We start from the raw sequence: 13626 nt of genomic DNA, 5'->3' as shown, positions 1-13626 counted from the left end.
AACTGTGCCCTGAATAGCAAGGAGGGAAGGAGGAAGAAATATTAACAGCACACCAAGACTGGTGGTCCTTATATGGTGGGCAGGAGGTGAGCCAACATGATGAAATATTCTTTCGTGGTTTCCAAAGGGAGGGTAAATGATCTCATTTGCCCCGCCCACGTAAAAAGTTTACCTTTACATTTATAATTTGGATAATTCTAATGATCAATACACCTAGGTATGTTTTAATAAATTCAAATACGTACTATTGTTGAAAAGGTTCTGTATTTTTAAGTCTTTAAATCACACTTGAATAACCTGGAAATGCCCACAAATCATCAGAAAGCGACCAATGAATAGGAAGTGTATCCCGGAAATTCCCCCAAATCAAGAGGAAATGATCCACACTTACAGGAAGTGACCTGTAAGTACCGTAAAACTATGTAAAATTAAATAAATGGCTTCCGTTGACAACAATACATGTCCAATTCGCTTAAACTGGCTGTGGATGCTCTTTTTTAGTACCATTGACGGCACTAGGCGTCCAATTCATTCCAACTGGGAGGAGCGACGAAATTAATGTTCATTTGCCCCTCCCACTCAAAATGGTCTGGCCCACAAATTGAGTTTGACACCCCTGATTTAGTATTTTCAACCTGCATGTTTTTTGGGGAGTATCCGGAGAAAACCCACACAGGAACGGAAAGGTCAAACCCCACCAGGGACTGAACCCTCGATCTCAGAACCTTGAGACAGACCTGCTAATCACTCTTCCACCTGGCCGCCCATCCAAAAATTTTGGGACATGAAAATAGTTGATGGCAGCCCGGCGGCCTCACAGTGGGGGACCTGGGTTCAAATCCAGGTCGGTCCACCTGTGTGGAGTCTGCATGTTCTCCCCGGGCTTGCGTGGGTTTCCTACGGGTACTCCGTTTTCCTCCCGCATTCCAAAAACATGCATGGTAGGCTGATTGGACACTCTAAATTTCCCCTAGGTATGAGTGTGAGCGTGAATGGTTGGTTGTCTCCTTGTGCCCTGTGATTGGCTGGCCACCAATTCAGGGTGTGCCCCACCTCTGGCCCAAAGTCTACTGGGATAGGCTCCAGCACCCCCCGTGACCCTAGTGAGGATAAAGCGTTTCAGAAAATGAGATGAGAAAATGAGAAAATTAGTTGAATTTTTGTCTGTAATCTTAACAAAAGACATGGACTACCTGTCAATTTCAAGTGTCAAATGTGCATCAATCATTCAGTGACCATGAGTGAAAGGTTGGTTTATTTCAAAGGAGAGCGCAGAATATCCGCGTGGAGGAGGAGCTTGAATGCAATACGGTGAAACGGTGTAGAAGCATGTCAGGAGGAGGAGCAGCAGTTGCCTGGGATGAGACAGCTGAGGAAAGTGTCTTCGTCTTAAAAAGGTCGGCTATTCGGATATTTTTAGCCTTTCTGGGTAGGCCCCGAGGCCTCCTGTGAGTGCAGGGTGGGGTCAGAGATTTAACCCCTGATCAAAACGATACCAAATCCAAACATTTTAAGGCTAAAAGAGGACCACCAGGAAATGTAATCCTCACTGGACGCTCTCCATCATCTTCAAAAACTCTGCAGTGAACAAAGCAAAAAAAAAGCCCATATTTAGTAAAGTGAGAGACCTCATAAAATATGAAGACTTGGTATGTCAGCTCACTTTTACAAAAGTGCAGGTCATTTTCTCAATATTCTATTTTCGATTAAATTGACTATGTTGATTGACTATGTCTCACCATCAAAATCAATTTTTCCATCCTTGTTATTGTCAGATTCGCCAAACATCTCATCGATGTCTTCTTCTGTGACAGCTTCTCCAGTCATGTGCAGGATGTCTCCAAACTCCTCACGGTCGATGAATCCGTCTCCGTTTCTGAGCGTGAAAATGACGAATAGATTAGAAGTGCAGTTATGATCACATGGACAGTCAAGTTCAAAATACAATTGCTGTCCTTGTCACAAATTTCATGAAAGCAGGGGTGTCAAATTCATTTTGGTTCGCGGGCCACATTCGTGCCAACTATAAATCTCATGTGGCCAGTATAAAGTGCCCATCAGGCAGTAAAATCCCATGGGCTGGATCGGAGCCGCTTGCGACCCACTTCTGACCCCCGAGCCACAGGTTTGACACCACTAAATCAACCCATAACAAAATCACCCCCCCCAAAACAACAACAATCTTTTACAAAATAAGTTCTTCCAAATGAAATGGAGTGGCAATGAATGACTTGTGTTCATTTTGTCACGACATTATTCAAACACTCAATTGCAATTTCCTATTTGGACGCTGTTGGCAAATTGAACAACTACATTATAAATCATACTTGTCAAAAATACGAAAGCATTCAGATAGCTCCTCTTCACTCTTTCCAGCCTGGTCCTCCTTTAACTGCTGCACCATCATGACCAAAAACTCCTCGAAGTCAATGGTACCACTGCCTAGGGAATGTGGGACAAAATACAAACATTATACAGGTGGAAAGCTTGGCTTCCTCGTATATATTACAGAGAAACCTCGCTACTTCGCGCTTCGGTTATCGCTGTTTCACTACATCGCAGATTTTTTTCTGCGGAATTAAAAAAAAAATTGTATTTATTTTTTATTCATCTTCCATACCACCCGTGTGCGGTCGATTGGTCGCTGGTCTTTTGGTCGCCGTCTTTTGGTCGCGGTCTTTTGGTCGCGGTCTTTTGGTCGGCCCAACCACGACAACGACCAAAAGACCGACGACCAAAAGATCGGCGACAAAACAAGGTAAAACAACACGGTCTACGCATCAATACAAGCCAACAATGGCCATGAGCAGTTTCACTGAGCCGACGTGTGAGTGTATAAGAGTTTGTATGTACATGCGTTGTCCCTTTAAGAAGCTACGTCAGTCAGGGTCTTAACAAATTCTCCAACAAGAAACAATAAAAGTCCGGGAAATTTTGAGCTTTTCTTTAGCCTAATAATAAGTATGACTAAATAGTAATTTGCAGTTTGTATTTAGGGAATTTGAGCAATGATTTAAATGGTCATTATCACTTACCTTCCGGGCGACCAAAAGACCGGCGGTCAAAAGATCGGCGACCAAAAGACCGGCGACCAATCGACCCTGTACCCATACCGCCCATCTTCGATAGGGTTGTTGCTGGAGCCTAACCCAGCTGTCTCCGGGCGAAAGGCAGACTACACCTTAGACTGGTCGCCAGTCAGTCGTAGGGCACACAAGAGAGACAAACAACTATCCGTACTCCTAGTCATACGCCACCTGTGAGAATTGAGCCCGCGTCCGCGTTATTTTTCAAATTTTTAATTGTATTTTTTATTATTAAAGTTCATAAAAATGTGAAAATCCACGCTGAAACTCGTAACTGTAAGCTACTCTTGCTACTAGGACTGAGCACTGAAGAATTATTTTTTTTCCAAAATGTATTTATTTATTTTTTGACCCTTCACTTTTCGCGGGGGGTCCGTCCCCCCATTAACCGCGATAATTGAGGTATTACTGTACATTCCATTCAAAATAATGGGACCAAGCATACTGCAGTAAAATATGTTTCGCGTCGATTATACAGGTGTGATGACAGCGACCCGGCAGCTTGAGTGTTTAGCACGACGGGCTCACAACTCTGGGGTCCTGGGTTCTAATCCAGGTCAGTCCAGTCCATCTGTGAGGAGTTTGCATGTTCTCCACGGGCCTGTGTGGGTTTTCTCCGGGTACTCCAGTTTCCTCCCACATTCCAAAGACTGATTGGGCACTCTAAATTGCCCCTAGGTATGAGTGTGAGTGTAAATGTTTGTCAGTCTCATTGTGCCCTGCGATCGACTGATTAAGGGTGTCCCCCGCCTCTGGCCCGAAGTCAGCTGGGATAGACTCCAGCACCCCCCGCAACCCTAGGGAGGATAAAGCGGTTCAGAAAATGAATGAATGAATGAATGAATGATATTATATTGCCCAGCAGTACTAAGATGATAGTTTTAGTTTACAATTGGTCTCCAGCCGTACTGGATCACGCTAAGTTGTTTCAATACTTTTTGATCAAAGTTAGGAATTATAAGGAATAGCCTTCTGTATACATTTTGAAATATGATTAATTATTATGTATTTCCAATTATTAGTTTTTAATGTATCTAGTCTTGATGACTTGTCATATTTTGTTGATGGTTTGAGCTGTTATTTTGTCATGTAAGAAATTCATTTGAATGAAATTAAATGTACTGTAAGGATTAATATTGGCCAAAAAACTGTTTTTCAAAATGTATTCTTATATACGGAAGCTTATTGCATTCACCCAAAAAATAAAAAAAATAAAAAGCCCTGGCTGTTTTTAAGTTAATTTATTTTTTGGGTCGTTTCTGCATTTTAAAACAATTTTTGTTTTTGTTATTTTAACTCATTGGCCGCCAAAGACAACGCAAGTTGAGCCGTAGTTGCTTAAAAAAATCAACAGTTTTTACATTAACCACTAAGTATAGCAGATTACCACTTTACAACACACAAACTAAGGAACCACATGAACAATCTTTGTATTGTTCTATCAGCTTTAAAGGATAACGTTTGAATTCCTCACCATCCTCATCGACTTCCTCAATGATGGCGTCCAACTCCTCCCTGGACGGGTTTTGTCCCAGCATCCTCATCACGGTGCCCAACTCCTTGGTGCTGATGTCACCGCCACCGTCAGTGTCAAACATGTCGAAGGCGGCCTTGAACTCTGGAGACGTTCAGAAAGTGGCAAAGCATAGATCAGAAGGTAAAAAAATTAAAAACTGCAAATAGCATAAGCATGGACGACGACGGCAAAAAAAGACTAACCTGCAATCATCTCCTCCGTAAGGAAGGAGCGGGCATCGCTTTGGGCGTCGGTGGGCTTTTGAGAGAGAACAAAGACTGTCACGACATATTCAATGCTTCAAAATTGTCGTCATTTAAAAAAAATGCAATGAAAGTACAAAAGCACATCAGACTGTCGGCTAAAAAGCCAAGTTTCAGGTCACGTGACAAATGCTTGTGATGGAAATGGCACCATCTTCGAATGTTTTGACATGTTTAAAGAGCAACAAGAAAATAAGCAAAACATGGTTACCATGGAAATGACTTATCACTCATTAAATTTAGCCTGTAACAGCATAGGACAGTTATTCCAACAATTTGTGCCAACTAAACCGGCCTGTTTTATGCTCAAAATAGTTATGACAGTTTCGGTTTTTGAATTACTACAGAATTTAACTGAAAAGAGTCATGTTCCATTTTTTTTACGTTTAAATCTGTAGTTGGTTAGGCTAACTCGTCTTTTCCCACTGTTTGAAAATGTAATGATTTCATATATTTTCCTTCAAAGCAAGCACATCATGCATATTTCATATATTAAAATTATTCGATGTAGCTTCATCTGACAAGTTTAAAATTTTACAACTTGAGCATTTTTGCCTATCATCTTTCCCCTAACTCATATTAACATTCACACTATCAAATTTTCCAAAGACATTCAAGATGAATTAACCCATAGGTGTCAAAGTGGCGGCCCGGGGGCCAAATCTGGCCCGCCACATCATTTTGTGCGGCCCAAGTAAGTAAATCATGAGTGCCAACTTTCTGTTTTAGGATCAAATTCAAATGAAGATTATAGATGTACATTATATTTCCTGATTTTCCCCTTTTTAAATCAATAATTGCAATTTTTTATCCATTTTTTTCATTTGGTGTTTTTCGGTCAAAAAGCATTTTGTAAAATCTAAAAATAAATATATAAAATTATTTTTCGGTTTTCCACTTTAATATTGAATATAATTTTTAAAAAAATTGTTTCCATTTGAAATGAAAAACAAATGATTATTAGATGTTTTCCCTTACTAAGAAAAAAGTTCAAATAAACAGTTTTATATCTTTAAAAAACCTGAATATTTAGGGCTTTTGATCCAGTTCTTATAATCCAATTAAAAAAATAAAAATCTAAATATTATATCTAAAATGGTCCGGCCCACATGAAATCGAGTTGATGTTATTGCGGCCTGCGAACCAACCCACGTTTGACACCCTTGAATTAACCCAGTAATTTTGTCATAAAATTTGCCTCACCTTATTTTTCTGTCATACTGTAATATTTTCACATTTATTTAGTAAACAGCTCAATAGCTGGAACACTAATAAGTTAAAAGCTGATTTTCAAAATGAATGTATAAATTTTACAGACAACTCATTAACTACTGATTTAGGAAACTTAGATTCTGAGTCTATGAAATGATTTAACAGAGCAAAATAATCATAAAATGTGTCGCGCTGGGTGAAAAGTATTAACGGACCTTTTTCAAAATGGATTAAAAGAGGCAGAAAACTTTACATTTTATAGAATATCATTTGGAATGAGATTTAATGTTACATAATAGTGCCATTTTGAATAAAATCATACCACCAACCTATGATATTATAGGGAATTTCCAATAACAGAGTTGTGGCTTTTATGTGGAGGTTTTACAAGACCAAAAGTTTTCTAGCCTTTTCTCACTCAGTGGAAAGTTGATTAAAATAAAAGCTAAATATAGCACAATGAACTAACTGGCAGTCTGCATTCATCTCCCCTCTCATTCTTGACAGATCATCGTCAATATCTTAGCATGTGGCCACGCACACAAATCCTTAAGGCTCAGCTATTTTTAAGACGAGACTTGAGGCAGGATTTAAGAGGGATTTTTTTCCAAGGTGAACGCCCTAAATTAGGCGGCGTGTCTGTCTCAATTTACTCAGCTGTGTGAGTCATCTAACTTTAGCGCGGCTGGCTGGAATCTAAATATCCATCATATCATATTTAGCGTGATGCAAAAGCAGAAAAGTGCCCATCAAAAGTTGAGAAAAAACTTTGCATTTTTAGGGAAAACAGGACTCCCATTGCGTATTTATCACCGCTTCACGTAAAATTCCGATAAAAGCATTTTTTCCGCGTAAATCCAGGGATTTTTCCACCCTTGAGGGTTATCTCCATCTTCAAATATCTTGTCTGTAGCCTCTCCAGGTGAACACTGAAAGCCCCAAATCCTCAAAAAACAAGAGAAAACAGGCCCAGATTCTCCGGTCCTTACCATGGCGACCAGTTGTTGTGCAGGCAAACCCCGTCAAAAAACAGTTGACTGTCTGACAAAAGGATGTCTCCCTGCTACACCGTTGGGATGGAAGAGTCAATCTGATCCCCCGGCTTCCATAAGTACCCTCGCATCCCGCCAAAGTTTCGCTGAAAATGCTCAGGATTGGGCCGGAGGTAGCCAATCAGGGGTGCCGGTTTACAAGGTCTTGATGGACGTTCCCATATGTCCAACCCAATCTCCCATATTTAGACAACGGATCATCCGAGTGACATTGATTAAAAAAAAAGGCTCATCAACTGGAGGTTATTTTGGCAAAGGATCAAGCGGGCAAATGACATCACGCCTCCCAGGCAGCGTTCTCCAAGCCCCTCTCCCTCTCCCTCGACTTGGAGGTCCATCTCCTCGCCTGTCCTTAATGCTTCGGGCTTAACCTTGCACTTGGTGACATCTGTAACTCAAGATGGATTGCAAGTGGATCGCTCCTCTTCAAACAGCTGTACAACATCTCCAGCGATCTTGCTTTCGAGCTTCCTCCTCTTACAACAAGGAGACGAATAGAACAGCCGGTATGCGGCCTATAGTTAGCGTGTCAGTCAATGACAAGGCTTCAGTGTGTGCTGTGGTGTTTAGTCTTATTGTGTCCTTCAGACTATGGGGAAAATTGATTTTCTTAATGATTTGTAAACAAATAATTCAGAATTTGCAGTGACTGGCTGAATTAATCAAGTTTTTAGTTTAACGTGTCTTTGAGGGATCTGAAGATCCAAACTAATAGAGTCACTGTTTGTATCACGAGTATGCAGAAACGCCCAAAGCTGTGATGCTACAAAATTTCGTTTTCTCAGTGGTACGTTTCATTCTTACTCTGTGCACCTGCTGCTAGAAACATCAAGACAAGTTGCAATTCTCATTCGCCACACCTAGTTGTCATAGTGGAAAATTTTTGACTTGAAATGAATCTTTTGAGACTGCTTTTCCTTAGTCAACACATTATGAACATGCAGTCTATTTGTTACTGCCCATTGACACAAAATACCCTAAATTCTTTCCCTGGAAGACAAATAAGCAATGTTTTCAACTGCATTTCTAAGGATTTAGAATGATCGTACAAAAGTATTACATAATATTTTATGAATGATTGTACATAGTGTTACAATTACTAGTTGAGACGACTTGTTTTTGTCAAATTTCTACCACAAAAAATATATAATTGGCAGTCCAAGCTCCACTATAATGATAGCGGACAAATAAATAAGGCAAGCCACCTTATAAATATTCCAAACCAAGACAGAGGTTGTATGGCAACAACTGTATTATTATAAGAATACAACATTTCCCGCGACAAAAGTCTAAATTTGACCTGAAAAACCTAAAATTATACTTATTAGAGGTGGAAAAAATAAATAAATAAAATGAAATTATTCTTTCATATTCTGTGCTGTAACCTATCCCAGCTGAATATTGGTGATAGGCAAGGTACGCCCTTAACTGCTTGCCAGCCAATCACAGAGCACAATTTGCGTCAAAAATGTTCTTACAGAAAACAACTTCAATTTATTCCAGTTTTCAAAAAGCCATCCACCTAATATTTTTGTTGACCATATTAGTCCACACATCAGTTTACTAGAAGGCAAAATAGTTATTTATATCGGTTCAACTACTATTATGATATGTAGTAAGTGATTTTTTTGTTTTTAACTGGGAGGGACATAGAACTTTGGCACTGGTACCTTTCTTTTATGTGGAGAAGACATTTTAGTTTACGACATTCTCACCGCTCTCCGCATTTTGATCCTCTTGCTCCCTCTTTTTCGTCGGTATTGAATCTCATCTTTTCAATCATCACCCTTTCAGACTCCTCTCATGGATTGGCTGACTGACAGCAACAGCTGACTTTGACCATTCGGTGTCTTTTCGCCCTTCCGTGCTGAGGGGAAACTGAATGTAATAAAAAATAAATAGGAAAATTGAATATAAGGACAGGGAAGTGACGGATCTGCAGAGAAATACAAATGGAGAAGTCCTTTTAATCATAATTTTTTTGTCATCTTGTACCTTCTCATTCCACTTTTGAACTGATCCTTTCTATTTCTGGATGGTACTTCCCTCCCCTCTTGGGAAACAGCTGACACCTCTGCACAAACACATTCTATATAAGGCGGGGGCCGAGTGCTATGTGTGTATTGCCGTTTGACTGGGAGTGCTTGAGCTGAGTTTTCAGGGTTTGATCATATGACCATATGCAATAGAACAGGGGTGTCAGACTCGGGTTGTTTCGCGGGCCGCTTTAACGTCAACTTGATTTCAAGTGGGCCGGACCATTTTAGATATAATATTTAGATTTTTTTTAATAAATGGATTAAAAGAACTGAATTAAAAGCCCTGAATATTCATTTTTTATAGATCTAAAACAATGTATATTTTAGCTTTTTTCATATATTTTTAGATTTTACAAAATGATTTTTGAACTAAAAACACAGAAAAAATTGAATAAAAAAATTACAATTATTGATTTAAAAGAGGGAAAATCAGGAAATTTAATATACATCTATACTCTTCATTTTAATTTGATCCTAAAACAGAAAGTCGGTACTCATGATTTACTTTCCCGGGCCACACAAAATGATGCGGCGGGCCAGATTTGGCCCCCGGGCCGCCACTTTGATACAGGTGCAATAGAGTGTCCAATCAGCCTACCATGCATGCTTTTGGAATGTGGGAGGAAACCGGATAACAAGCGTACCTCAGGGTTGATGACATGATGGTTTGAATCCAAATTTTTATAAACCCTTTGTTTAATTTTGTGTCATTGAACAACACAAGTGGAAACCAATATATGAACATTCTCTTTTTAATGAATAGAACGTGCCCACACAAGCATATGTCGCACTGCGTACACACTCGACTGCTGGTCACACTCTTCTCCCACTTCATGCTCCTCTCTGGGAATGCCTGAGCTGAGTGCTGCAGAAGACATGAACTACCTGAGAGAGGCGCTACAGGAGGGCAAGAGTGTGGCAGAAGCCAAGGAACATTTCCTCCAGCAAATTGATAAGTGTGAGCAGCTAGGGTGGACTGTGCAGGCCAATTGGTGGATCCCCTGCAAATAGATAATAAAATAATACGCAGTGATGTGAAAACCTTTAACAACACAAGATAAAAACAAATTAACAAGTTATTAGTCATTATTAGTGGAATACCTGGAAGTGTGAATTGGATTGAATTAGATTGGATAACTTTATTCGTCCCGTATTCGGGAAATTTCATTGTCACAGTAGCAAGAGGGTGAGAATGCAGATACAGAAAAGTCATTTTAAGCATAAATAGATAGGTAATAAGCAAGTTAATAAATAAATACATAAATAAATATATAAGTAAATAAATAAATAAATAAGCATGTTGCTGAAATATATATATACATATATATATATATATATATATATATGTATATATATATATATATACATACATACATACATACATACATACATACATACATACATACATACATACATACATACATACATACATACATACATACATACATACATACATACATACATACATACATACATACATAGATGTACATGTATACCTACGGTTGGTCTTTTTTTGTGTTGAATTTGTGGCCTTTGTGATAACACTTTGAATTGTTGCATCAATTGTCAGTTCATCAAATTAAATGTCGAGATGGTCCTTTGAGATTCCAAATAAATGATCCTTGATGGCTAGAATAGTGCTCACAGGTCAAGGTACATTCATCTGCTACGTATGTTGTGTTGATATTACTACCGCCTAGCTTGCTTCATTTCCTGCTGTTTCATTTTTTTTGTACCAGTCATATACCTATGTATTTAAATTTTAAATCCCTGTCTTTCTTGACATTGATGTAATTCTCTAAGTATAGGCCTCTACATTAAGACGGCTCTCTGGTCATTTTAATTTGAATGGTTCAACATACTTTTATTTCTAACAATCCAGTCACTATCTGGAACTCATGCTCTCGTTAAAAGCTTGGGTGTGTCAGAGCCCAACTTGGGTGTCGTTGGTGTGATAAGTAGGGTGTTGGCCTGTATTGTGTTCTCCCTTTGCTTGAAATGATTTTCCTGTAGAACTTCAGGAAGGTAGATTTATTGAAGACTCGATCTAAATTTGACTGTATACTATAGCATTCTATACTCTGTGTAGGTGAGTGGCAGCCAATCATGGACATCTTGCACAAAGTCCACTGGGATAGTCTCAAACTCAACTTTCACCCTAATTGAGCTACAAGGTAGCCTAGTGGTTGATACGTCTGCCTTAGATTCAAGAGTTCTTGTGTTGAAATCTTTGCACAGGTGTTTCCGTTGACTTGTTCTCTACATTCTTGTGTGGCTCATCTTCAGGTATTCTCACATTCCAAGAACGTCCATGTTCAGTTCATTGAACACTAAATCACAAGCGTCAAGCTTAAGACCCGGGGGTCATAACCATTCCACCACATCACTTTATGCAGCCTTCAGTCTTCCCGCAAGTTCTTCATTTCTCCCAACTGTATTTCCACACATTTTTCTCGGACTATACGTATGGAAATGTGGAGCATATGTAGCTATCTGATTAGCACAGTTTTGAGATTCTGGGTTCAATTTTGGGCTATCCCAGCTCACTCCGGGCCAGAGGCCAGAGACACCCTGATCGCAGGGCACAAGGAGACAAAGGACAACCATGCACACTCTCACCCATACCTAGGGGCAATTTAGAGTGTCCAATCAGCCTACCATGCATGTTTTTGGAATGTGGGAGGAAACCGGAGTACCCAGAGAAAACCCACGCAGTCAAACATACAAACTCCACACATGTGGACCGACCTGGATTTGAACCCAGGACTCCAGAGCTGTGAGGCCGACGCGCTAACCACTCATCCGCCGGGCCGCCCAATTCTGGGCTCATGTGTTGGCATAATTTTCCGTCTGATATTGGATTTTCCTCTCCATCTACAAAGCATGTAGGAAGTCCAAAATGAATAAAAAGTGACCCAAAATCCACAGGAAGTGATCCAAAATCCGCAGGAAGTGACCCACAGCATAGCCTACGCAATTTCTCCAGGAAGGGCATTACTACTTTACTATCAAGTGTTGGTGTTGAAAACAATACATATATACATGTAAACACCTATAAATGGGGTGGCCCAGCGGATCAGTGGAGGACCTGGGTTCAAATCCAGGTCGGTCCACCTGTGTGGAGTTTGCACGTTCTCCCAGGCCCTGCTTAGGTTTTTTCTGGGTACTCCGGTTTCCCCCACATTCCAAAGACATCCATGGAAGGCTGACCGGACACTTTAAATTGCCCCTAGGTATGAGTGTGAGTGTGAATGATTGTCTAGCCATCAATTCAGTGTCCCCCGCCTCTGGCCCGAAGTCAGCTGAGATAGGCTCCAGCACCCCCCGCGACCCTAGTGAGGATAAAGCAGTTCCGAAAATGAGAGGGAGCGAGATACCTATAAATGCATATACAAGTAGTATAAGAAACATTTCTGAAACAGGAATATGTGAGTAATCTTTACCTGAAGCACTGGGCGGTCCTCTAAGAGCTGGGTGGGGTCCAACCAACACTTCCAAGGGGCCAACCTGCGCCCCTCTCCCCGCGGACAGCATAGTGCAGCCCGCTAACAACGGTTGCTCCAGCCCGGACGTTGAGCTGTGGAGGGCGGCGTGGGACCGGACGACCGGACGGTGGAGAGCCAGAAGCGAAGCGTGCGATAAAGTCCGAGAGCAGGTGAGTTGAAAAACGACCGCTTCATTCTCAATAAGAGACCAATTTTGATTTTTTTCATACTTAACAGTGGTGACTTTATCTCCTGTTGTACGCTTAAAAGTGAAGTTTGCTCGATATTGCACGCCACTTAAAAATAGTCAATCCGATTTTTCTTTAGTTAATGTTACTTATGGCATTTTATCGAGCGTTAGCATGGCTAACGTCGCTCCAGTGGGTCGTTAAAAAATAATAAAATAGTTTGTTAATAAAGTTTAAGTGGGTTTAATGTTGGCTCTTGAGATTAAATAAAGTTATACTGGAATTTAAAAAAAATGCATTGATGCTTTAAGAAATACACTTGTGCCGTTGTCATGGAGCTTTTTTTGTTACATGTTCTTGATTAAATAAAGATGTTTCCAAATTATTTAGTTGACTATAGTAGTGTTAACTTTTAGTGGGACAGTGGCCATTACACTAGACAGATATTCAAAAATTTATATTTAAGAGATTTAACCTTCCACAGGCCAAGTAGTCATAAAAATACTTATATATTAAAAAAAAATCTTAACATATAAGTTTATATTTCAATTATTAATGATTTATATTAAATATTTACTTTCGTAATTATAAATAAAAATGTAAATGAATACAATGTCCACTACTGTAAACTAGATTAATAAAATTAATAAATTATGCACAAAACCAGAACCACACAGTGCTTACGGCCATAAGTAACACTCTATGGTTATTTTTCTGTATAATATTTCAAGTATTTCTCTCATTCTACAGCATTGATTGCAATAGAAGTCCAATTGATTTAAACC

General features: G+C 39.8%; 2 protein-coding genes across 5 annotated transcripts in view; one reads left to right on the top strand and one right to left on the bottom strand.

Annotated features, from left to right (window-relative positions):
• Nucleotides 1-1232: 1232 nt before the first annotated feature.
• On the bottom strand, nt 1233-13061 carry LOC144082743 (troponin C, skeletal muscle-like). 4 transcript variants are annotated; one of them, XR_013303329.1, is made up of 9 exons: nt 12612-13061; nt 9125-9203; nt 8845-9007; nt 4806-4860; nt 4561-4704; nt 2328-2442; nt 1740-1876; nt 1497-1578; nt 1233-1355 (listed from the first exon to the last, which is right to left on the bottom strand). XR_013303329.1 is itself a non-coding variant. In XM_077610141.1 (7 exons), exons 2-7 carry the CDS (start codon nt 8854-8856, stop codon nt 1547-1549), a joined length of 495 nt encoding a protein of 164 aa, XP_077466267.1. In that variant the 5' UTR covers nt 8857-9007; nt 12612-13061; the 3' UTR covers nt 1233-1546. The 4 variants fall into 4 exon arrangements, 3 of the variants coding, with proteins under 3 accessions (XP_077466267.1, XP_077466258.1, XP_077466280.1); XM_077610141.1 differs by lacking the exon at nt 9125-9203 and having other exon boundaries at nt 1233-1578; XM_077610132.1 differs by lacking the exon at nt 12612-13061 and having other exon boundaries at nt 1233-1578.
• lamb2l (laminin, beta 2-like) overlaps nt 12655-13626 on the top strand; it is a 34493-nt gene continuing 33521 nt past the window's right edge. The window contains exon 1 of the mRNA XM_077610091.1: nt 12655-12823. The gene's annotated coding sequence lies outside the window, so the exon portion shown is untranslated. The remainder of the gene's footprint in view (nt 12824-13626) is intronic.

Source organism: Stigmatopora argus, chromosome 1 (genome assembly GCF_051989625.1).
Source record: "Stigmatopora argus isolate UIUO_Sarg chromosome 1, RoL_Sarg_1.0, whole genome shotgun sequence".
Classification (NCBI taxonomy): domain Eukaryota; kingdom Metazoa; phylum Chordata; class Actinopteri; order Syngnathiformes; family Syngnathidae; genus Stigmatopora; species Stigmatopora argus.
Note: the sequence above shows the minus strand (reverse complement) of the source record. Positions and strands in the feature narration are given on the sequence as shown.